At 32.0% G+C, this 27,608-nt stretch overlaps 1 protein-coding gene across 1 annotated transcript; it reads right to left on the reverse strand.

Annotated features, from left to right (window-relative positions):
• Window positions 1-5,432: 5,432 nt before the first annotated feature.
• On the reverse strand, window positions 5,433-27,316 carry LOC128157931 (plexin-B2-like). Its single transcript, XM_052820604.1, has 11 exons — window positions 27,195-27,316; window positions 26,090-26,195; window positions 23,865-24,034; window positions 23,213-23,346; window positions 22,237-22,357; window positions 20,341-20,501; window positions 17,939-18,124; window positions 12,106-12,184; window positions 11,707-11,952; window positions 9,054-9,212; window positions 5,433-8,027 (listed from the first exon to the last, which is right to left on the reverse strand). The coding sequence occupies exons 2-11, from the start codon at window positions 26,166-26,168 to the stop codon at window positions 7,821-7,823; spliced, it is 1,542 nt and encodes a 513-aa protein (XP_052676564.1). The 5' UTR covers window positions 26,169-26,195; window positions 27,195-27,316; the 3' UTR covers window positions 5,433-7,820.
• Between the last annotated feature and the right edge of the window lie 292 nt (window positions 27,317-27,608).

Genomic DNA, 27,608 nt, shown 5'->3' on the forward strand with positions numbered 1-27,608 from the left:
TTAGTCGGAAGTATAATTCGCCTACTAAAAGTAAAACACAATTATGCCTTGCCATTTCGGAAATCAATAAAACGGTGCTATATTGCAGGTCTCACAACACTATTTTTCCGAGTTTTTAGGAGTTTTCTGCCAGCGACAGGGACTGTACTTTTTATGAGATGAAAAACAACGTGTACAATGCCTGATTTTCCCACCTTTGTTAAAATACGAGGTCACTTGAAATTTTGATGCCAGTTGTTTCGGCAGGGGGGTGAAGGGCTAGGACATGATTTACAAGCACTTTGATGTAAACATGCCTTTGTGGATGACTGTGTGTATTTTGCTACTAAATTGATTAGGAACAATTGTTTTAAAAGTTGTAAAGAGGAATTTCCCCAGAAGTTTGATTTAAACTCGCTACTAAAGTTGCGTAATTTTGGTAAGAGTATATAGTAATCAAAGTACTGATGAACTGACGGGAGTTGATTTTGTCGATGTTTATTTATTTTAAAATCAATGATATGTTATTTTGTATGACAAGTACATGTAATTTCTAATTTGAATTACGCACATTTTTTTAATATGAATTTTTGGACTTTTTCGACAATAATGTCGAGAAACCCCCATATGAATAATGTTAAATAGTATTTAAAGATAAAATTAATTCAATCAAACTATGTATCAGTGATAGAAATATTTCTCGAAAATTATATGGATCCAAGCAATATTGAACTCTAATCTCGTTCAACCAGACGCTTGACAGCCGAGCGTCGAGTTGAACGAGACTATATTGAACTCTGGCGTAGGAATACATACGACTATAAAAAAATATTTAAATTGTTCGTACCATTTAAAATCTGACTATTTTCAAGATATTTATAAATAATAAGTTTCCTTGAAAAACAATGCTTTAGCATACATTACATAGAATTCAACAATTATTTTCAAGAACTAAGTCTTGTCAGCAGCAATGATTTGTGCTGAGGTCCAAACATTGTTTCACTTTCGGTTTGTCTGAGTAACTGCATAGGAGAGTTGATTAATATCAACTTCCAAAAATTAATAGTGGTGTGCAACCTGAAAGTTTACTGCATGTAGCGTATATTACATGTATATAAACAGAGCTGACCATGATATTGAATGCCGATCATTCCTTTAAAAGGAATACTTGTTTGCCGCTAAATTGGTTAGGAACGATTGTTTTAAAGTTTGTTTTAAACTCGCTACCCGTGTCTAAAATTGCGTAATTTTTGTAAGAATATATAGTAAAAATTAAAAGTGGTGTGCAACCTGAATTTAATCAGACGGAGGCTGTATAACAGCCTCCGTATATTTTGATTGTCTTGCCCGTGACGTCAAATAATGAGGATTCCCTAAGCACCATCTAGCGGTGGACGAAATAATGAATAATTATGAGATTCAATGAATAAACATGGTGTGCGTCTTCGTTCGCGTGATATCAATTAATCTGCCGCGGAGACGTATCTTTCTTTTCCACTGCAACCCCCCCCCCCCCCCCAAGTGATTTTGGAAGTGTGTTTTACCAAGCTGATAAGACTGTTGCGCGAGAAAAAAAGATAGATAGCATTGACATGAAATCTTTTATATGATAAAAACAATAGCCATAATATATATCATTAAATCTGGTACCATGTAACTGAACTTGAGTTCTCTGCAAATTCAAAATAAATTGCAAAATTAAGTTCATGTGTTAATTGTGTCCATAGTCTTATCCAGAGAGAGAGAGAGAGAGAGAGAGAGAGAGAGAGAGAGAGAGAGAGAGAGAGAGAGAGAGAGAGAGAGAGATGTTTCTGTTGAGAAAAAAGAAGATACGAATTAAAATTTAAAAACACGGTATATCAATCTTTAAATCAAACATCACAAACCGTGTGTAGAATACTTCATTGTTAGGCATACTTCTTTTCTGTTTTCTTGAAATCAAACATCACACACAGTGAAGAATACTACATTGTTAGGCATGTTTCTTTTCTCTTTACTTGAAATCAAACATCACAAACAGTGATTGTGTTTATTGTTAGACATACTTCTTTTCTCCTTACTTGAAATGAAAACTATTAGAACGAAACTCTTCCCTTTATTTCGGAAGGAACACGTGGTGCACTTCGCGCGATGATTTGATTATAATTAACAAGGGTAACACGTTGACTCACACTGAAACTGCATGCTGGATTCAATCTCAATGTACTGTATTCTTTTGTGGATACTAAATTTATGAATATATAACATTAGTATATTTCAAATGAATGTACGTAAAATTACGCCTAAACTATACCGTGTTTTTAAAGTTTAATTTGTATACTTCTTTTTTCTCAACAGAATTCTCTCTCTCTCTCTCTCTCTCTCTCTCTCTCTCTCTCTCTCTCTCTCTCTCTCTTAACTATCATAATAAGAGAATATCTGTATCGACGACACTCAGTAATCAAGATACCTCTTCTGTAAGATAGAAAGGGGGGGGGGTTAGGGGTGGTTGTACGGTTAGACGAAGTAGTTAGCAATTTAGAGGCAATGTTTTGTCTTGAACAGGTGTGGATTTGCAAGTCACTATACACAGGAAATATAATGATACTTAATCTAATTACACAAGAGTAATTTGAGTTGTATGCATTTAATAACATGTACAGTTTTCCATGCTGTTTTGTGTAATAACATGTACAGTTTTCCATGCTTTTTTGTGATGCAAAATAATTTCCTCCATTCTTTTTTGTAAAAGATAAACACCTTTAAGTAGTAATATAACAAACTTATAAGGTTAAAATAAGAGAACAACAGTACTTATTTTAATATTAATTACCTAACTCTGATGTCAAACCTAAAAAAATATCCTTGCGCAATAATACTAAACCGCTTCGCGAATATTCTAACATGATAAGCGGTAAGCGCGCTGTTATTCCTTAAATAAAAAATCATATATTGTCATTAGTTTTATTTCCTCCAAAATTATGCCTCCGTCTGATAGTACTTTCAGTATTTTGATTTTTTATCTCATCTCGGCTGGGCATGGCAAAACAGGCATGCTTATATATGACTGTCTCCTATCATTACCTTGGTGTGCTTTTGTTTCATTAGCAACGATAGGCATATCCATAAGTTCTTTGATTTCTTGGTCAGTTATTTCCTCTTCTCTTACTTGTTTCTGCACACTTAATATGTCGATTTTCTCGATATGCTGTAGAAATAAGAAGTTTTGTCACTCCATATCAGCAAATGAAATGAACCAAATGCTAGTTCGAAGTTCGAAGAGACTAGATTAGGGAAACATTTTCTCTACAACAGGATGTTTATCGTCTTTAAAGAGGTTCGAACATCTATCAGCAAGCTTAGTTGCAAATTGACACTGGTATGGTCTATCATAAAAAAGCCTCAACTTTTCCACTGAATGATGACGCACATTTCTTGTTATGCACTTCTATACTTTCCTCAGCACATTTAGGCCAAACACATGTGGACAATTTTGCAAGAGGTTGTTTTATCCTTAACGAAGAAATAGGCAGCTTGATTCCTTAAACAAAGAATTGTCCTTAATAATGTTAATAAGCGTAAAATTCTTAGGGTTGACCCAAAATATTGCTCATACTTATTACTATATATAAAGCTGAACGATATGCTGCTCTCGAGCTCATTTAACCCCCCCCCCCCCCCGAAAGGTTTAGGAACAAGTCGGATATTGAAAAAAAGGATAAACAAAGAATGGTCAAATAAAAAATACGCCTTAATAAGACAAAACTAAGAAAATTAACATTTTTTAGTAAAAAATTGTTTTTTTCATTCGTCAAAGCGTTCAAGTCTAATTTGTCATGGGCATATGTGTATAATGTAATACCTACACATTTGACCCCTCTAAACGGCTTTAAAAGAGAATTATGAAATCTGGCTGTTAGCCATTTTGAAACGCCATTTTGACCTAAATTAATGCCATTTTCGAAAAGTATAAGCATATATTTTCAAACTCAGTATACCCTCATTATAAATAAAAACTTTGTTGGACCGGACTATGCTTGTTTTTTAAATATTTTTTCCTTGTGAAAAAAGTTAAAAAGAAAGTGATGAAATCGGGCTGTCGGCAATCTTTTAACGCCATATAAATGACTTATTTAACGCAATTTTCGTCATAATCAGCATACATGTATTTCTTCAGACTAAGCATGCCTTAATTATCTTGATAAACTTTGCTTGACCAAATCATATTTGTTAGTTTCATGCTTTTTCCCCATTTAAGAAACTTTGAGGGAAAATATGAAATCTGGTTGCCCGCCATTTTGACATATAAAGCACCGTTTTAGTGGAGACCAGGATAAATCCTAGATTTAAATTTGATGAACAGAATTGTTTGTTTCTCGCTTTTTCTCCATTCAAAAAACTAAAGAATTTTTTTTTATAAAAACTGGATGTCCACCGTTATGCATCGCCATTTTTTAGATAATTTAAGGCATTTTCTTGAAAACAGCATATTATTCCCGAATAACCACACCTAAGTTATGATTAAAAATCTTTCCTGGACCGAATATTCATTGTTTGTCGTGCACTTTTTGTCTATTTTAAAATTATAAGAAGAATTTACCAAAAAAAATTATCCACCATTTTAAATCGCCATTTTGATCTAACCAACCTCATTTGTAAAATGTCAACATATTTTCTAAGACTCGGCACACCTTGGATATGGTAAAATAGTATGCTAGACCAATTCATAAGTGTATGTAATTATTTTTTCCCCATTGAAGAGACTTTAAGAGAAAAGTTTTAAGATTGGGTCTCCGCCATTTTGAATCACCATTTTGACCTACTTAACGCCATTTTTATGAAGGCCAGCTTATTTTTTCAGACTCAGCACACTTTAATAATGATTAAAAACCATGCTGGACCAAATAATAAATATTTGCCGTTAAAACGTATTTCTTAACCTTTTCTAGAAATCAGGACCACAATAATAACTGAAGGGTCTGGAAAGGTGACTGAATGGCACAAATATGCCATTCAGTCACTTTTCAGTTACCTTTCCGTCACCTTTCAATTGACTGAATGGCAGAGATTCATCCTGTGTTATATTTTGGAGTTTGAACCTTTAATCCATATAGAAACTTTTGATGTAGATCCATAAGATCATATCAACGAATGTATGTGTGTCATTAACCACCTTAAGTTTTCTGCCTTAATGACAGGGATGGGGCCAATTACAATAGAAAGAAATTAATTACAATTTCTTGCTTAAATTCTTCAATTAAATTACCATTACCATTACAAGAGCTTTCAAATGTAATTAGTTAAGTTACAATTACTTTGCAGATGTAATTAATTAAATAACAAATTGCATTTTCATCAAAATTTACTAAAACCATGATTTATGTACAACACATAAACATTTAAGGAGGTATGTCTATTATGTAAATAAAATTTTGTCTGCATAATCAAAATACTTTCACTGATTGATAATTTGCTAACTACTCTGATAAGTAACAATTTTTGAAAAGAAAAAAATATTAAGTTGGTTTTATTGTTTATTTCAAAATGCAGGTACGGGTAGTCACAATATGAAAGTGTCCCATATTACCTTGATATTTAATAAACATTTGAAAGTTATATACTCTAACCTACACCTATCATGTCATTTAAGGTTGAATGTTCCTTTGATAAGAGAGATGACTTCTGTAGAAAATAATATCTTTTTATTTCTTTTAACTAACAACTATGAAGGCATGTAACAACAAGAGAGGAGGTGCTGGGTCCTAATACACTTATTTAAGTTCAAATATAGAAAAAAAAATTGACCGAAACGAATTGAACCCCAGGGCCTTTTTGAAGCAGGGGGCAAAAAAGTAAAGGAAACTTTTCCAAAATATTACAAGAAATGTATCATAATGATAAAATATTTATGAGGCAATACATGTATCTACATGACTATTCCTCCCCCTCCCAATCCCGATGGATCATTCTTTTTAAAAAAATATAACAAAATTGTATGTATTTGTTGAGTACATGTACAGTTGATAGTTGATGTTTTAAGCCAGAGAATATTTGGATAGAATGTTTTTATTTTTCTATCTATAGCTCGATCACAGAGCTGAATGAATTATAATTGCGAAAAATGTGACCAAGACAATTACAAATTCTATACTTAGTCATAATCGTTTAAAACTTATAACATTTCAAATGTTTAAAATTTAATAAAGCTTTTCTATTCTGAGGGAGCAGATGTGGGAAGACAAAAAAAAAAAAAAAACAACCTAATATCTCATTTGATTCAAGACAATAAATCCCTATATTGATATTATACCAATCACTGGAAGATTATTCGCCTCATCCCCTTGTTGTGTTAAAATTAAAACAAAATTTATACTCTGGTTTACATTTTTAGGATTTCTTAATATATGGATCCATTTACTATTATCTTATCAAAATTTGAAAACAGAAAACTTTTTTCTGAAAATTCAGAAACTGTGGCAATTTATCATGCAGTGTATACAAAACATGTATGTAAAACCTTCAAGAGTCATTGATAAAGAAAGATAACTCTTGCTGATTGAAGCAATTTTTGTTGCAAACCTATACAACAAAGTGCTATTCTGAACACTAATATGCAGCGCTTCAATATGTTTTGTAATATGATATGAAAATGTATATAACTATATATTATTTTCATATACATTTTGGATTTTTAATTTTATACTGCGATGGTAAAATTTTTGTTTTTTCTAATCATTATGTCTAGTTTTCTCCATATCATGATTAGACACATTATCAATTTTTGAAAAATTTAGCGCCTCATCACTTCATTTTTGTATCATATGAATCGATTGATATTTAATTTAACTTTGATGAAAATCAATGTGAATTTTTTTTTGAATATATGGCGAAATTAATAGCAGATGGATATTACACCTGAACAATACAAAAGGAAATTAAACAATTAATATAAAATTTATACAATTCAATAGGAAAAGATATACTAGTATTCTTTACGAATGAATTATTTAACAATACAAAAGGAAATTAAACAATAAAAAGAATATTAATACAATACATATGAAAATAAATATAATACAGAAGACGCTTTTATATAATACAATTAAAACTTATACAATACAAATAAAAAATTATAAAATTATACAATGCAAATAAAAAATTTTAAAATACAAATGAAAATTATAAAACACGAATAGAAAGTTACACAATTCAAATGAATATGATAAAATTTTGCAATGTTTTACATGCCATAGAATTGTTTCTCCGCCATCGTTCAAAAAATATAATTTAATAGAAAAATAAGGATATACATAGAATATAGAGGTTGTTAACATTTTTACAACATGTTAGATCTAAACCGTTCAAAAATGTACAATTTGTATCCTGGTCGCGGCACTAATGATGTCCTATGAGAAATATCATCATAACTAATCAATATTTGATAATTATCGAATAATTACATGATTACATTATCTAATGACACGGTAATAATCACTACATACCATTATCATGTTTAAATTCCTCTTGAAAGTATCAAATTAACATATTAATTGTTTTACAATTTCATATATATTTCAACGCAATAAATTCTCATTTCTGAAACGCCAATTTAAAAAAAAAATTACATTAAAATGCTATTAAAAAACTATTTATATTAATTAAAAATGATTTAAGAGTGATATCATAGAGGATAGGGATTTCTACGCCGTGGAATTCAATGTTGTCCAGTAATAATTTTGTATTAAGATTTCTTTTATTAGAATCAAACGCTTTAAATATGAAACAATCTAATCACACACTGATGTCACTAACTGACCCTACTGGATTATCCTCGTGACCCTATTAATCATCTTCGAGGTATCCTAATTTAGATCATGCATCTCCTTCGTGATGTTTACAATCATCCTTGTCTTTCTTGCTTGATTTCTTCTGTGTATCAACACAGTAACAAGCACAACGAGAGCGACAATGATCAAAACGGAGATTACAAAAATGATGACAATTGTGCTATCAAGTCGTCTCGGGTACTCTATTATTCCCACAGTTTGCCTCAAGTTACCAACTTTTACCTGAAATAACAAAGGAAAAGTATACACGAATGTTTCAATGAATAATATTTAATTTTTTGCTAAAATGTATTCCACCTTTTACAAAACAAAATATATTAGTATGTAGATTTCAGAGCTCATCTAGACCGCATCTTCTAATGAATAATTACTCTCTCTCTCTCTCTCTCTCTCTCTCTCTCTCTCTCAATGGTTAATTGTAAAATGTTTGTGTGAATAAAATTTATTAATATATATATCATTCATGTTAGCACGCATTTCAATTATCTTAATTTACTGAATAAAAAAAACCCTGTACTTTGGCAAGAGAATAGGAAATAAAATCTTAATTAAATCAAATCAGATGAAATAGTAGTTAAAATGTCAGTCACCATATTAACTTGCAATAACTTCTATTCATTCCATCCCCTATATATTTCTTTGATATCTTTGATATACAGACGAATATTTATTCTTTGTAAAGTAGTACATGTATACTGGACTAGTATTAAATTTCATGCGCATACTGTATTTGACCAAAGTGTGTAGTTTGTCATTAAAATATGAAAAATGAAGTAGAAAACAATTTATGATTCTTTGCTAAATTTGTTTTTAGCAAAAATCCTAATAGATTTGATAAAGTGTTGCTTCTTTTGATGATATTTTGTGAAGAGTAAGCTACCATATCGACGTCCATTGTTCTTTTCATTCAGTTTCACACTTTTACTACAGATAGTGAAGTCGACCCTTGCATTCTAACAGCCAGGGCTTTGCTTTTGCAAATCTTGGATTCAAAACATTATCTTGAGAGGTCAACACCGATGCTGAGGGTAAAGAAGAAGTCAAAGATTGCTAAAGTGCATTTAAATCAAATCCTGTTTTTTTTTTTTTTGCTAGCTATCTGTGATCTATTTTTGCAAATGCAATATAATTTAGTCAACGAATAGTATAGAACAAACACAATGGAATTCCATCATAATTTCTTTCACAATTCTATTCAAAAATAGGTTTTGAATGAGTAAAGTTTAAAAAAAAGAAATAATTGCTAACCCTGATGAATAACTTTTCCTCATTTACCCTTGGTGAAGGTTCCTTTGGAAGGGGTCGAAAGACCAGTTCTGTCTCGGTCAAGCTTAAAATGCTACCTTCTGCAGAGCCAACAAGTACTAGATAGTCACTCCTTCTTGTCACAGTTGCCAAATGTTCCCCCTATAAAAGGCAGCACAAATCAGTGGCCCACTTAATGACCATATTTAACATTCTTTGAGACATTTAATCAAAATTACAGAAAATCCACTATTTCAAAGGCAAGCTAAAACATAACAACAAAAATGTATTTTCTTTTTTATTTCATAAGTACTTTAATTAAAATTCATTTCCATTGAAATACGAGGGCTATTCATTAGATAGTGGCACTACATGTACATGTACTCCGTTTTAAAGTTTACACCTGCTTGAATTGACCATTTATTGAAACGTTAATTATCACCCATACTTTTGAATTGACACAAACAACTTTTAATATAGCGATATCCAAAGGAAGCACCTGTACCGGACCCAGCCTTAGAACACTGAGGGTATGACGACTTAACGGAAGCCCCGAATGAAATTTCGAACATCATGTCGAACAATGAATATCGTTATCTTATCTATACTTATATATTAAGACTTTTTGCCAATAAACTAAAAATGCCTGCACCAGCGTAACTTCTTACACCTTAAGAATTTTAACAAGTGTTCTATGAAGTCCGTTAGCTATAGTTGAATTACAGTACATTAAATTAAAAATCTACTTTCATTTTAGATAAACAAGCTCGAAATAGCAAAAATGAGATTAAGGTGGTGGACGCAATTTGGCGGATCCAAGTCAGTGGGAGTTAGCATCAAAATATATACTTGAAATGATATAATATTGAATCATTACGTAGACACTGAGTTTAGTTATAAGGAGCCTACTTGGATTATATATAGAAGTTCAGATTTGACAAATGTTGAAGAAATGAAATAAGGCAAATCGTTTCTTGAATGTACGATTTTAGTTTTGATAAATGAAAGCTGACAAAGCGCGACCTCTTGCGAGAGAATAGAATACAATTTTCCAGAAGGGGGTTACCATGAACGGGGTTTGACTAATTAACGTCATGGCGAAAAGTGTTGGACGGGTTAATCATGCATCGCAGACAGATAGTCATACCTTGGACGGGACATCTTTGGTTAATACAAAAAAGTTGATGAATAAAATGAAACAATTTGATGCAATTTTAGTTTTGACCAAACGATTTTTTTTCCACAACGGGGTGCTCAGGAACGCTGTCAATCGGAACATCGCTCGGCCTTTTCCGTGAAGTCGAGAAATAAAAACTCGACTTGACGGAGAAGGCCGAGCGATGTCTCGATTGGAACGCTGTTTGGCTAATTTACATCATGGCGGAAAGTGTAGGTCGAGTAAACTATCGGGCAGATACCTTGGATCTGACAACTTTGGTTTAAAATATGCTAATAAATATGCATAAATAAATGATGTATGCATTAAAGGTGGAAATTAAATAATGGGGGGGGGGGGGGGGTGACCAATTATTTTTTAAAACAGTCTTTCCCTGAAATTATCATTTTGGACCTTTATAAAAAAGGTTGTTATATTTGATCTAAAGAACAAAATTTAGAGATGTCCTAAATACCAACTCATTGGTTAAAAAAAAGTCAGTTTACATTTTCCATCCATGCAGTTTGTTTTGTATTTCAATTCTAAAGAATAGGTTAAGAAAGAAATTAAGATATCAATCGGACATAGTGAATACAAAATTAAAAAAAGAATTATGCAGTTAAACTGTTTAGCATTGTACATGTATCATTAACGTGTAAAGGAAAATCATTAGGTGAATATTAAAGGAAAAGGAAACACAAAACACAGCGAACCTAATACAATAGCTAAACGCGGAAATAGAAGGAATAGAAAGAAGGTTCTCTACACAATTTTCTTTAATTGTAATGGTGTAGTTGCTCAGAAAAAAAAAATACCACCCCCCCCCCCCTAAAAAGGCTGAAGTGTTTAAAAAGGTGTTTGTATCCATAAAATATTTCTGATGTACAAAATGATAACAAGATCAGAAAACTAATGTCAGATTTGAGGGGTGGGGTTGGGGGGGGGGGGGGTCAAGCTTTCACATGCTATTCATTCCACGCACACGGCAAGGTTCAAACAAGATTTTTGCTTGAGAATGAAATACATCAATGCATTCCCCTACATATTAATAAGATTCATTTCCATGTATCTTTTTTTAATTTCCCAATTTGAAAAATAAATTGCTAACTGGAAACTGTTTTCACTCCTATCCGCACTAGGTTCATTGGTTTTTCAGTGTCTGAGGGGGGTATATATGTACCTGTGTCGGAGAGGCGCATTTCAAAGCTGATATAAAGACTTAATAAGTAGGTTAAAGTTAAGGGTGATTATTTTGAAGGAACCTAAATAAAATAATAAAGAAAAGTTCACAAATTTTCATTTATAGCAATAGTCTCACTATTTAATTAATAGCCCTCTTATTTTTGAAAACTTTGAGTAACTTATAGAAAATAAAATGACCAATTTCATAATAGCTTTATTATAAATCCGTAAATTTGGAATAATTCAGAAAAAAATTGTGCCTAACAGATATAAACAAAGCCTTAGAGTTTATAGCAGCTGTTACATCAACGGACTTACAGCTAATTTAATGGAATCTTCTACACTTGGATCAAAACTGTACGTGACGTTGTTATAGAAAGCAGAAAACAGAGGGTCATCCACATACAATACACCAGAAGCGAATTTATGGGAAAACCCATCAAGGTAGATGACGATATTGGACCTAGTAGCTCTCTTTTTTCGTCGCTTTTCGCTTTCTCTGTTTCTTGGATATTTGCATTCAAGTTTAGTTTGTGTGAGAATTCGGCATATTGAGTCTCTTTCCTGTAAAATACAAAAAAAGTTAATATTGATTTAGTCAAATCAATTTTCAGCAATGAAGTCACCTTAGAGCAAAAGTTCTTCACAGTAACAGACCGGACAATTTACTTATGAAAACTGGCTCCCTAAAACACAAAAATTCCACATCAATCTTACCTCACTGTCTTCAACTCCCACTGTTAGACTATCAATGGCAAAAAATCCTTCACCAATCACATTAAAATTTGTTCCTCCACTACGACAAAAACAATTGATTTACAATTTACTCATAAATTCAAATTTTGTTTCTCTACATAACTGAAAAAAAATTATTATGGGCACACTTTTCAGAAAGACTATATTTGATAAGGTCTTACATCTTTCCTGATCATATGCAGAAAATTTAAATAAATGAAATAAAAATTTCAGAGCAATCCACTTCCAATTCTCATTCTTATTATAATGATGTCACTGAAATGGGTCATTTCCTGCTTTTCTCAAAAACCAAAAAAAAAAAAAGTGAGAAAAAAATCCTCACATTTTCTTCAAATTTTATAGTAGAAAGTAGTGAGCACCATGTTGCTCCGGAACCATTTTTTCATATATTTTGCATATCGTAGTGAAAAATGGTGTCGGAACAAGCGTGTGCCCAATGTTTTCTTTTAAAAAAAACTGATAGGTTATACCAATTTTTTATTACTTGTTAAATAGATTATTTTTATAAAATCAATTTGATCATTAACATGTATTATATCATTATATCTTTTCTGTTTGTTCCTTAAAACATGGGGCTTTAATAAATCGTTAACCAGAAAACACTAAAATGACAGCATTATTTGATTTATGTCTTAATTGATAAAGAATCATTTTATTTCTATTTTTATTGAGAAAAATAAGCAGGGTAACCCGTAAATTAAGGCATGTTTACGAGGGTGACACACTATAGAAAAAAACCCACATTAATTATTAGATTTTATTTTTTTTTTGCGGGGGGGGGGGGGCGAATTAGATTTTAGTTATATGTATACTACGATCACTTTTGAATAAAGACAAATAAAGTTAATCCTTCATGAACTTTAAAAGAACTAGGTCACAAAGAGGCTGACCATTTTTTGTTTGTTTTGGGGGGACCATGTATTCTGCGTAGTCAGCGAAAATAAAATCGTCTGCTGTCATGATATTAAGCGGCAATCTAAACATAAGTATAATTGGCTTAAAGGGACAAAGTGACGATAATCAGCTAAATATTTTGAAATTCTTCGTTTTTCCATTATAATGTCCACAATGCTATTCTGAAGTATTTTAAGTAGTCAGCGCAAATATAAATGTCAGTTGTCAAGTAATTAGCTGCTATCTTGACAGAGGCAAATTTTGATTGCACCAGAACCTTGAACTTGATTATCTAATACAGTAACTGTATACAGTAAAACACGGTTATAGCGAACACGCTTATAATGAATTGACGCTTACAGCGAAGTGAATTTCATTCCCCAAGTCTCTATTTCATGTTGTAAACTTGACGGATATAACGAATTACGCTTATAACGAAGTTGAATTGGCCGTCCCTGGGACTTCGTTATAAGCGTGTTTTACTGATTATGGGTAATTATTAAAATCAATTAATGATCACTTTTGAGCAATAAGCCCCGCTTTTAAACCTAAACAACAAATTATATACCATTTCATAGATTTTGAAGATTAACCATTGCCAATCATGAATTTCAACTTAGTTTGTCAGAAGCACATATACAGAGGGTTGTGAGACGATTTTTGCAAATTTATGAATTGTTTTTACTCTACGTGATTAATTGATACAAGGGACAGAAATATCACCCTTTTTAAAACAGGCATTATAGCTTATTCTTGAATTTGTATGCAAGATTAATTAGAAAATTAGAGTTTGAGTAATAAATCAATCATTGCAGATATAATATTAAAATGATCTGAATTCACAGCAAGTTCTTTATTATGGAGGGTAATCGTATCCAAAAATCAAGACATGTGAACTTGTAAATCCAAACATGCAATCATGTTGGTCTGTGAGTCTGAGGATAAAAGTGCATGTGTAATTCTGATCGTGTAACCCATAAAACTCGGACATAAACACATATGTAAGATTTGACTCAGTTCTTTCGTATGATGCACATTTTGCAGCTTTATTGTTTTCATTAGTTAATTAAACCTTCAACTTTGCACACTTTCAATCCATAGTTTCTGCATTCGTATCTGCATGCTCGACAACAGCACATCTGACATGATACAAATTGACAAAAGTTTGTCGAATTTTAACATGACCTGATATGGCAATTGCCTTGCTGCGGGAAATTACCGTAATCAACGGAATAGACAAAAAAAATAAACAAAAAAGTCATGCTATTCAGCTAAACTGTTGCAATAAGCATTTAATGAACGACATTTTTTCTATCAGAAATACTGGTATTATTTTTATAAAAATGATTGAGGTATGGTTGTATATAAAAATCGTCGCCGATGTGACGAATGCGATAATTTCTGTAATATAATACTCGTGGTATTATACGATAAGGTTTAAATAAAAATGCCTTATATCTTATTTCCCTAAACTAATTTGACATGCAATTTAAACTGGAATATAAGTTAATGCGTACTCTTTACTAGAAATGAGACGTATCAAGAAATTTTCTAAGGGGGGGGGGTATATTTTGAGCGGCGTGGGGGTCTGATACCACCGTGAGATCCCATGTAGCTCCATCGCTTCTAAGTTCTAAGAATTTTGAGAGAGAATTTGTCATCGGGTTTTCTGGTTATTGAAATATTGAAATGCTGGGTGGGCAGGCGACTTCCAATAGGGAACCTTGTTGTAAAGATCGTCGTACAGTTTTCAAGATACTTAGTTTTTCTTTTGAAGATCAATTCTACATTTATCAGGTCGGGTATACTACCTTATATGGGTAGCATTATTTAACACGTAACAGTATTTTCGTCAAACAGATTCTCAAATCCAGTGAATGAGTTGCAATGCATGGCGATCTACAACGTGTTTACGATTCAACAGACGCATGTGGTTTTTGTCTGATTTATTCACAATATTTAATTGCTTGCCGGAATGTTTGAACATCTTGATTTTTACTTTAGAAGGTAAAAAAGGAAAGATTACGTACCATTAACTTTGTTCCATGCTCACATTGAAAAATACTGTTGTTTTAGTTGATCAATTGTTGCTTAAAAATGATCAGTATCAAACGACTGACAAAAATACGCATACAAATACAAACAGGTTCTGATAAGAAAAAACTGCACAGTTGTGTATTGGTGACTTTATCATTGTGCACTAGAAATAAATACAGGTATTACTGTACATTTTTAACATACGTGAATAGGCACGGTAGTAGAAATGCACAAATATACAAACGTAGAAGCGCAATCTGTGCAGCATATAGTATTTTGTCCGTTAAGCATTCTGATGAATGTCCCTGAAGAAAATATCAACACGCATTCTAATAATGTTGCCTTAAATATGGGATATCACGTGAAAAAACGGTACTCGCTGCTTCTAATTCTATAGGACGTACCACTCTTTTGGACATTGACAATGGGGTATTTAAATAGGTTGATATAAGTCCTCATATGCAATATTTTTTAAATGTGAGCATAGAAATTGAAGTTCAGACATAATTGTCCATATTAATTTCATAAATTCTGAAAAATCATTCAAAATGAGTTTCCAAAGAACAATTCCAAATGGTATATATTTTCAATACGCTTTGTATACACTGAAACTTGTAGTAGCCCACAATGCATTACAACTCATTCACCTGATTGGTTTGTCGATAAAAGTAAACAGAAGGCTAATTAGTATGCAAATTTATGCCGACGTCACAAAAATAGTGGTCTCGACCTGTTTATCAGAGGTAATTAAATTGTTAGAATTTTAATTTTGATATTTTGATGAAAAAGAAACTTCAGCTGTTGAACTTGGCCATTTTTTGGTAAAATATTGCATATAGGGTACCTCTGTTGAAAGGATAACCTCTCCTTCAGTTTTTAAGATTGGAAGTTGTTCTTTTGTTTATCAATTACACATATATCAGAGGTATGCAAATTGCTACGATTTTGGTTTCTGATAACTTATGAAAAAAATACCAGCTATTGAACTTTGTCATTTTTGGCAAAATATTGCATATAGAGATCACCTATTCTCTGGATAGGTAATATTTATCAATTCAGGACTGACAAATGGATTTTGGATATGCTGTTCACACAAAAAAACCCGGTTTGCTGTCACATTGACATATTTTCTCTTGTTTTTTTTTCTGAATTAGTTTGAATTAAACGACTTGCAAAGATTTGGTAATTTTTCGCGGAAGAATGTATGTAACTTTACATGTAACTAATTTTTGTTTTAAAATATCAAAATCATTATGTTGTGCAAGTGCAACATAAATAAAAAAGTTGATAATAAATAAGTAAAGCGCAAAGTTTTGTTTAAAATTGAAAGGTTTTGAAGAAATAGTGAGGGTAAACTAGCATGTTTATGTTTTTGTAATTATGTTTTTTTCTTCGGAAATTGGATTTCTGAAATTAAGGAACGGGGTGGGCCAGACGAATTTGATCGTATATAAACTGGTAGAGTTTTAATCATGAAATATTTTAATATATATACTGTATTGACGATAATTAAACAAATTTAGGTATCTGCTTTATGGTGAACAGTACAAGTTCACAAGTGGCTGTAAAGCTGTATTATAATAGCTCTCCGAAAACTTTTTATCAACCAACTTTACTAAGTGAGTCTGTATTAAACCGACATTCGAATTCAGGACGTCATACTCATATTCCGTAAAATTGCTTGAAAAAAAATTTACCAAATTTCACCTGCATGATAGGCCTTTTCCCCTAAATTTTGCCGACGTTGCAAAGTAAAACATTTTTTTAAATTATTTTTTCACAATTTAATTTCACGACTGTTAACCTTATCATTGGAATCTTTATTTATTTTTTTCTAGAGGGGGAGGGGTGTCGCTTCTTATTCTCATATCAATTGAAATCTCATAACCAAAGTCTTTAAATATCGTTTTTCTTATTGGTAACTTTGCAACTCAATTATTTAATTGACCAGGTGGCCGACCCCGTGTAATCTATGGTCGGTTGATGGGGGGAGGCTCTTGTCCCAACTTTATGGTAGCGATAAGGATGCTTTTGGAGATATTGTCTTTATTCACATCAGCTCTATACTTTAACAATTTTTTGCATGATCTTAATAAAAATGCGTGTATTTCTATATGCAAGTACATTCAAACAAAGTCATAATATGTAAATTTTTCCAGTTCTAAGAAGATATCTGAAGCCGATCGTAATCTTTACTCGCATCTTTTATAGATTCTCTTCATAAAATGTACACAAAGCTCATAACTTTTTTTTCGAAAAATAATACTTCCTAAGAAATGTTCTTATCCAGAGATAATATGATTACAGGCCTACCTAATATTTTTAATTTATTCAGTCCCATTCTGGCATGCCTTTATCTGCAGCAAGCTTTTTCTATCGGTGACGTCACTGTTTCTATATATGGTCATGTCAAAATTCGGCAAACTTGTACAGACTCTCCATTTCTCGATTTGTAACTGTAAGCCGTGCTATTTTTGAAAACGGAAATATAAAATTTAATGCAGATACTGCAGATAGAAACTGTGTATCATTGTAGCAGGTTACATGTAAATAACAAACAGCATTTTACAGCTGCTGTTGTCCATCTGTAGGAAAAATTAGATTGATGGCCTGCGGTGTCAACTCGAAAGTGTTTATGCCCGAGTTTTATAGGTTATACGATCAAAATTACACTCATTCATACTCAGGATAACACACCAACACAATTGCATATTCGGATTTACAAATTTACAGATTTGGATTTTTGAAAACGATTACCATCCATACTTTCGATGCATAAACATTCATGCAAATCCCCAGCAATCTATAGTTTACGCACTGAATTACGCATAGCGTTTTTCCTTTTTTTTTTCAAGTAACATACCTGTTGATGGATGTCAGGTTTGTAGGCTCAGTTGACTTAATTATTGGGTCTGGTAGATATTCAAACTTGAGGCTATTATCTACGTCTGTATTGGTGTCAAACGTCACTTTCAGTTTATACATCCCTGTGTCGTATGCGCCTTTGGATTTACAAGTTATATTCCACTCAAGTGACAAGTTTCTAATTCTGCGAATTATATCAACGGTGAAAAGTAACAGAAGATTATCAAAATGCATGATGACATTTTTTTACATTTATTTACTTTTTTCCCCACAACATTAAAAATATTAGTTTCTTAAAGCAAAATCTTGCGATTATTTTATTTCTCAGAATTAGTGTGACTGTATCAAAACATTTATCAAAGAAATATGTCTACATGATTAAATTTCAATCTCTTTTAGCTATCCTAGTCATATAGACTTTAAAATTCCATGGTTAATTATCTACTGAATACAAAAAGGATGTCCTAAAAGTTATATAAAATTACACAAAACAAAGTATCCAACTTAAGATGGTATGGGATACCTCCATATTGTGACGTATGTCCGATCGAAATAAACAAAAAAAAAAATCAAGTGTAATTTTATGATTCTTTTCTTTCTCGAAATTATTATCAAAGAACCTGAAGCAATAGATTAGAGCATTACTTCGAATCCTTAAGTAATGAGTCCATTTCCCGCTGGGGATATTATAATTTTTACCTTTCCGAAATTCTTAAAAACTTAATATTTTGTCATATACCAGAACACACTAATGATTTGATGATAAAAGTTAAAAGCAATAATTAGGGTTTTTTTTCAAAATTAAAATTATATAATTATCGTGAAAAGATAATAATAGTGCAATTTAAGTGAAGTTTGGTGAAATTATTATTTTTTTCAATTGTATAGGAAAATATAATAATTACGTGGGTGTACCCTACGGCTTTCCATTATATACTGTGAAACTTGAAAACTCTAAAACGGTGAAAGTATTCTGATTATTGTGCTCTTTTATCCACATTAATGTCGACAAGTGTCCTATACCACTTTAATGCACCTCTTCGTTCTGTGTACTTCCTACTGAATTCAAAAACGTCTAGTAAATAAATCAAGAACCCTTGAGACAATACTATTTTGTTATACAATGTATGATATGATCAATGAAATATTACTTCGAATCTATAAAGAAAATCTCAATTTTATTATAGTTTAATGACCTAGTATTAAAAAAAAGCGAAGATACTTTACAAAATTTTATTGAAATAATGCTTTTGAGCTGTCAGCATCTGTATAATTTTTAAGGGTCATCCACACCTTTGAAAAAAGTTTTGCATGCAACCCTAATCTTCTATTCGGGTTCAATTTATCTGAAATAAAAATAGGATCTCTCATGATTTGCCATGGAACATGATTTTTATCCAACGAGTTGTATATAGAAAACACACAAAGAGTTGGATATAAAATTCATATACCATCGCAAATCATGAGAAAATATTTTATCACATGTTTTACCACGTCTTTTGTTAAACCTCAATCTTTTCTGTAAACATAATAATGGTGAGTCGCACAACTTTACGCATTGAAAAAAGCTCCTTGGAGATTAGCAATCAAGTATTTCATTTTCAATCATATTTTTATGAAAAACCCCAATGAGACAGTTTTAAATGCTCTACACTTTTCAGCTTAATGATTTTGTTACTTGTTCATTCTACGTCAATCATCCGCCTGAAGCTACGTAATGTTAAATTATGACGTCACTTGGCGTAAGACCACAGAGCGTAGTATCATTTTTTTTACAAGAGTGATATCCACCACATGTGATAAATGGTATTCTAACATACGCTCGATTTGAAAATGTCAGAAAAAAATCAATGTTTTGGATAAAAATCAACTTTTAATCACTATGCGTATAAACAAAAGTCTAACACTGGATTGGGACTGCGGTTTAGTAGACCGATGTTATACCCATTACGCTACATTTAGAGACACCAACCTTTGGCGATACGATTAGGTTCACAATAGGTTGAAATCGCCATGTTGTGATTTACTTTCGTAAAAAGTTAGTCACAGAATATCGAAGACCCTTACGCAAATTATTTCATATTAAATATTTAACCCGTGTTCCTATTTAAATTTGCAAAACAGTAGTGAATCATTGATAAAAAGCTACTAATTGTAATGTCTTATTAATTCAGATTTGACGAGACTTGGAACCAAAATAAAATTCCCAATGTACCTTATTTGTAAATAAATAAATTAAGTAAATCCGCTTACTATCAAACCCTATATAGCTTGTTTTAACAACCTATTTTGATATCCTTAATACCCCCCTCCCCCTTTGCTTTCTACGTCTATGAACTGGGATTTCTATGCTGATAACAATGAAATCAAAGCAAGTCTAGTTATTTAATGCATACTTACATAGTACATCCTACGGGTACTTGTGATTTTGAAGATTCTACATTTGTTAACTCCACTTTATACTCCATGTTTCCAATATTAAGATTGGTTCCAATTAGATGTATCGTCCTTCCTCCAGACAAGATACCTTGGTTTGGGTAGATACTTGTTATCTTTGGCATCTATATAACCAACCAGAGCACAAATCGAATCACACATACTCAGTTATCATTTAATTCTGGTTGTAACGCGCTTTCTGATTGGCTTAAAAATTATAACGAATACAGCCTACGTCATAGTAAGACTAACTTCCAAAACGTATCAATACGCCTGACGTTACGTTTGAATTTTGTAAAATTTTACACTATTTTAAAGGTCAAATGACTGTGTTTATCTACAATGAAGAGTAAAAAAAAAAAAATTATAAGCAATGAATTCAATATTTATTAGTTTTATACTATATAACATGGTTTGAAACAGTTTACGCTTTTTTATAAATCGCTTCGTGGTTTATAAAGCGTAAACTGCCCCAAACCATTTTATATCGCATAAAACAAATAAACATTGAATTAATTCCTTAAATAATACAAAATTTAAAGCCACCACTCAAAAATATAGAACATATTTTAAAGTCACCTTACCTGGAAAACAATTGTGAACTTTCTGTTTCTGAAATGTTTACTATTACATCCAACTATCATGGTTTTAATTTGGTAGTATAAAAACTTGCTAAACACCTCTGCATAACTGTGTGTGGCTCTGAATAATGTACGAAGTAACTGATTTTCTACATTTATTTTTCAAATCTATAAATCTTTATCTGGTGTGATCAAGATATAATCTTGTAAGTAAACGTTTTACTTTCTCAAGGACTTTTTTGCCGAAATACAAGGCTAAAACTTTTGCAAAGCTTCACTGAAGTAAATGTTTACGAGGGTTGTCCTAAAATAATGTAGACAGGACACATAATTTATAATCTGTTTACTGCAATTTCATTAGACTTCTATGTTTTCTTCAATGACCCTTTGGCAAACAATACTGGAAAATTCAAATCTGTACTTTATTTATTTCTCGAGAAAATAAATAATTATTAACAACAAGTTTTGTCAGGCGGCGCAATGTGCGAGTACAAACGATCTGTCGGCTCCAAACTTGTCCTGTATTACTTGTTGTCTAACGTCCGTCTTACCTAAATGTGTCGTTCTGCATTTTGACGTCCATTGATATCGTTCGGGGTTTCTTTTTTTCACTTATTGTCATCATACTTGTTCAAATATTTTCAAATGAATGTTGTTTAACTGCTTATTCACAAAACGCATTTCTAATCGATTTTGTTAATTTCATTTACTTCCAAAGCCGCCTAGGATTTATCTCATGGTTTTTACATAGATATTTGATAATAATCAAATAATTACTGCTGCGCCGCGTTTGGTCAGCGTTTGAGGCGGCGCAGCAATTGTATCAGTTACTGCTGCGCCGCCTCAAACGCTGACATCGTCATTTTATTACGAGTTAACTTTTCAACTTGTCACAAAACGCGCTATATAATATTTAAAAGTTTTGTTACAGCCAAAACATTTTCTGAGTAAATAATAAAATTATTATCAAATATCTATGTATGTTTTATTTGAATTTTTTCATTCAAAAAGTACTTTTCCTCGCAATTTTCATTTCATTATGTTGATTTTAACTTTTTGCTTTTGACATGGCACAAATTTCATCTTCCTTTGTCTTCGATTAACTGAATAACACCAATTGTCTACGCTATTTTGGGACAACCCTCGTAAGTATAGTTTTCCTAGAATTACAAGTAGTCATTGCTTATATACATGTATATTATACAAACTATAATAATTATCTTCTTAACTTAATATGTCTCCATCCACTAGGTATTTTAAGGACATGTACATGTATTACCTTGTATGTAAACTGAATGTCGTCTGACGAGTTCTTGCCATCCACTGTCACAACCACCTGACCACTTTCCTCAGGCTTCTTTGTGGAATCAAACGACTTGTTTGATGTGGTGCAACTGATTCTGTCAGAGAAATATGTAATCTGTTGATTACAAGATGATCCAAAATGTTCAATTTTGTTTACTGGGTAATGTTTTTTCTTTCATTTGTTATTCACTGCTTTTAATGTTACATTTTCCATTCTTACATTAATTCCACACCTTGTCTGGTGAAAAAGATGTATTTATCAATCAAATGTTTATCACAGTATTTGTCGCTGGATACGATGATAAATTAACAGACTTTGCGTTGTTAAAGGGACTTGGACACGATTTGAGCTAAAAAATTTCAAAATTTATTTTTTCAATATTTTTGTCTAGAATAGTTAATATAGATGTTTTCAATGGTTTGACAAAATTTGAAAGTCAAATATCGAGTTACAAGCGAGTTACAGGAGTTAGAATTCTTTGTTTTGTAAACAAAGCTCGAGTCCTGTTAATATTTACATATGTGTTGTACTGGTATAGATTTCAATCTAATGTTGCTGTTTGTTGTGATGAAACTATTTATGAACCCAGTGAATCAATCTTATCTTGTTTCCACAAGTTATTTTGATAAGGAAATGGCAACTTCTTAACTTTACAGTATTTGTAAACAAACACAAGACTCGAGCTTGGTTTACGTAACAACAACTTCTTTCCCACTGTATCTCGCTTGTAACATGACTTCTAACATCCAAATTTTGGTGAATCATTCAAAATACAAAATTAAACTTTTTTATACATAGAAATCAAAAATAAAATGTTTATCTGAAATTGTGTCCAGGTCCCTTTAAATACAATATTGTTTGTAGAAAAAACCAGAAAGCATTTATTTGCTAAATCGTTAACAAAATCAGTATATCTATCAACTTTTTAATAAGTTTCGGAATGTTTTACTTTCGGTCCATGAATGTCACATTGTTACATGGCACCCCAGCGACGGTGACCGTCACAATTGACTGAACTCCAAAGTTGAATCCCTCTATAGTGACCTCTGTCCCTCCTTCTGGAGGACCATCTGTGGGAGAAATCTGTAAAATATCAATGATATTTCACTTCAAAATAAATTAAATACATTAAAAATACAAATAAATAATGGTAATTGTTCTAAGCAAATGACATTTGAATATACATGAAACAGTTAATTAATAAAAAAAAAAGTACATGTAGTTCTAGATACATACATGTACTATTGCTATTATCATATATCTTTAGGGGATTCAAGCTGAATATGGGATCAGAACAATGAAATAATTCCCTGTAGGTCATATACATGTACTAGTAAGCATTATATTTCTACAATCACGTTTATAACAAAGCTAGCCGATCGAGATATCATTGGATGGATCATACAACCAAAACACACCGGTGTCTTCTAATAACGAAATTCAGTATATACCTACATGTACATTAAACTCTGTCAAAAATCTGTAAATTATTATCAAAAATTAAAGTTACAACAGCCAATAAGACCGACAGACAGACAGACAGATGGACAGATCCAAATCAATTAACCTCCAATTGTTGGTCCAGTAGGTAAAATACTCACTTTGGTAACCACAGGTTTGCCACAGGTTTCTGCCTGTCTGCACTGGTTATTATCTACGTCCACACAGCCTGTATTTTGGCACCACTGACACTCGTATCCCATGGACTGATTCAGGTAGTGACAGGTGCTACAGTCCTTTTCATTTGAAGAAAGTGACTCACATTTGTAGGCTACATATAAAGACAGAGGGTAAAAATCGATCTGCAGTCTCCAAAGAGGTTGTGTACACATTTAATAAATCATTTGCAATTCCAAATTGATTACAAAATACAGTTACATCTCCTACACTTGTTGCCTTTTTGTGAGAAAAAAGTGGAAGTGTAAGACTCTAAAATTTGAATACTCAGATTTACAAATAAAATATAATAAATTTAATGATTTTGATGAAAAATTATATTTTATATTATAATTAATATATGCTATTATACATAACATTTTGAACCAAAGGGATCTGACCATAAGCCTATACAAGGTGTGCAAACCCGGAAAATAATACTTTTGGTATGATACATAAAAATCAAAACAATATAACGATTACTAGTATTATATTGAATTTCTTTATGAACTATTTATATCATGTGTATTGTAATTTATCATTTTTAATATCATAAATTAGAATTCACTATATAATGAATGCAGTTTAAAACAGAGCGGTTTCGTGTCGGAAATGTGATTTGAACGACTATAAATGTCGCTAATGAATCAAACATTTAATTGACTATGAGAGCGTATAATAATATGACAATAACTAATACAAGAATAATTAATTTCAGAATTTTGGGAAATATCAGTTAAAATCCTTGTTGAGAGACGAGGGAAAGTGACGTAGAAATGTACTCTCTTTATATATTACATATGTATATATAGGGGAAACGAGTGTGAATATAAAATGCTACCGACTCGTGATATTTCTGTTATTTTTCGACTTGAGACATATATAAGGGGTTGTTAACGATAATAAATATAAAAAAAATTAAAAAAAATTGAATAAAAAAATTTGAAAATGGGGGGGGGGGGGTTGAAAAGTCTTGTCCACGAGTACCTGAAGCCGAGGCACACTTGGTAGTATGTTTGACTTATGCACGCATAAAATTAAAAAAGTAAATTACGATGAAAAATATCCGCTCGTGACTAATGAGGAAATGAGAATCGAACCACTTAAGGACTGCAACGATAAAACATGAGACAGAATACATGCACACATTGTGTATTATAATTATTTACTTCTGTTCGGTGCATTTTTTAACTGATATCGCGGCGGTTCGGTTTAATCGAAACCGGAATTATCGAAATCATTCGTTTTGGTTCCATGCTTATATTTAAGAAATAAAGAATCATTCTTTGAATATGATGAGGTCATGGATGTGATAATTTTGGTCGGAGTTGGATCAAAATCAATAAAGCCCGAAGGGCATTATGAAAGATTTGATCACGCACCCCGATCAAAATTATCATCTCATAATATTCAAAGAATGATTCCTTATTACTTAATTATTGATATTCAGCAAAAATATTGTATTATGAAACATATGGATAAAAATAAGCAACACCCCCCCCCAACAGCGTCCCAATCATTAGTCATGAGGCAACCCATGCATTTGTCTTTTACTAATTAACAATTTTTAATTGTCAATGAGTCCATGACTAATTAGTCATGGACTCATTGACAATTAAAATTTGTAAATTAGTAAACGTCACATTGAACGAATAAATTTAATTCAAAGTGGTTTTATTTTAGGACGCCAAAATATACTTGGTAGCACAAAGAAGGAGTGTGTTGGGTTATTCCCTATTTGACCTTTTGGTTGAGCCGCCCCCCCCCCCGAGCACCCCCCCCCCCCCCTCCCAAAAAAAAAGGAAAACAAATCCACTTTTTGCAAAGTATGTTTGGTCTATAGTAATACAGGTTAAATTGTTACGGGTCATCGAATCCGCCATCAAATTAATATTCAAATATCGAAATTTTCAAATGTACATAAATAAAGAAGTATTATACAAAAGTGTTAAACAGTGTACTTGTCTTTTGTCTTATAACAATGAAATATCTATTTACATTAAGAAAATCATGATGCGTATTACAGTTATTGTTCTGTAAGGCGATAACCACAATAGGCTTTATAAAAAGTGTTTGAAATCTTCTGGCTCTGGCTCTAGGCCTGGGCCCTGAGCCAGAGGAAAGTTTCACTAAGGGGTTCATAAATGCGAGACTACACACGTGCACTTACCGTTTTGTCCCTCGGTTACATCTGGAAAACAGAACCACAGAAGCAAGCAGAGAATGTGGAATATTACAGAACCTTCCATGTTGTGATTTGTCAAAAACCAATGTTCCTATAGGGAAAAGACGTCTTTTTCTATAATTATAGAGGAAAAAATACAAACAAGCTAAGAAACTAAAAAATGAAATAGTAAAATAAGCATGTAATTTCGCATGTAAAAAATCCACGATATATAATTTCAAGCTGTCCTCTTTAAGTAAGTACTCAAATTCAGTTTTTCTGTGTCTTTGTCCAGTAACCATAAATGCACACACACGTTACTCATCCTAGAAGGTCTGACAAAGTAAAGCTACAGTGGACTAGATTTTTTGGCTCAATCCGCGCCCCATAAACTAGAAACTGATGGCTAGCGAAGATGTTCATGTATATTATACGAATTTATACATATCTTAAAAAAACCCCGCATACCTGTTTGTTGTGGATAAAAAGACAAACAAACAAAATACACTAGGACATTACAACAGGATTTTATTAAAACTGTAATTCCGTAAATGCATGCATGTTTGTTTCTTTATATAAATATATATACTTGAGCCCTGTTACACTCCAAGCTACATTTTACAAACAATGCATAAGTATAGGGTACCATTTATCTTACCCATATTTTGTTGCAAACAAATTTAAGGCCTTACGTTTGATTCTTTCACCGTATTTAAGTCCAAGTTTGAGACTGTAATTTCCCACTTTGAAAAATTCCGGTCCATAGATTTCAAAACGCAATAAATAATTAACAAAAGAAATTGTCCTAAAATAATACGCTCTGAAATTTACAAACCAGATGTTTTAGTTGAATGATACAGAATAAGTGTGACTTTTACATATTCAAATTATATACCGGTCATTGTGTTTATTTAATGTGTGGGAAAAAAAATGAAAAATGTGTCAATATGGCACAAATAAGCTTCTGTAAATACCAGATAATAATTTACTTATCAAAAAAAAGTTTCTTTATGAATTCCCCCCCCCCCCCCAAAGTTAATGATAAATACATGTAATAACAGTTTAAACAAAAAATTAAATAAATAATCCAAATTTGACAAATAGAACTTACCCGATGTAAAATGCCCAAGAAGCCAAAAAAAAAAAATCAATATCTAATTTTAAAATATGGTTGTGCTTATCAGACAATAATTAACATCTTTATTCAGTAGACCACATGTTACGTGAACAAACTACCGGTTTAGCCCGATGATACACTCAATGCACAATACAACTGTATTCAACTTCCTGTTGTTCGCCAACTAACGTCAATAACTGCCGAACACATCTTTGGGGGTTTTTAATAGTTTAAGGTCTTCCGTTTCCAACCTAGGAAACGGGATACAGTACATGTATTATATTTATAATTTTGTATCGTATTTGAAGCGATCCGTAACGTGAAAAACCGTATCGTATAAAACAAGAACTACTGTACGAAGAGTTATTTAAGACTATAACGTGCGAGAAACGTATATTAAGCTTAAGC

Source organism: Crassostrea angulata, chromosome 8 (assembly GCF_025612915.1).
Source record: "Crassostrea angulata isolate pt1a10 chromosome 8, ASM2561291v2, whole genome shotgun sequence".
Taxonomy (NCBI): domain Eukaryota; kingdom Metazoa; phylum Mollusca; class Bivalvia; order Ostreida; family Ostreidae; genus Magallana; species Magallana angulata.

Bases quoted from the DNA above. Each gene is read 5' to 3' on its own strand.
- LOC128157931 (XM_052820604.1), bottom strand. From the start codon at position 26,168: ATGGAAGGTTCTGTAATATTCCACATTCTCTGCTTGCTTCTGTGGTTC. The intron at 24,035-26,089 runs GTAAGTGCACGT...CTTTATATGTAG, and splicing joins TGTAACCGAGGGACAAAACG to CCTACAAATGTGAGTCACTT. The intron at 9,213-11,706 runs GTAAGTCCGTTG...TGCCTTTTATAG, and splicing joins AAGATTCCATTAAATTAGCT to GGGGAACATTTGGCAACTGT.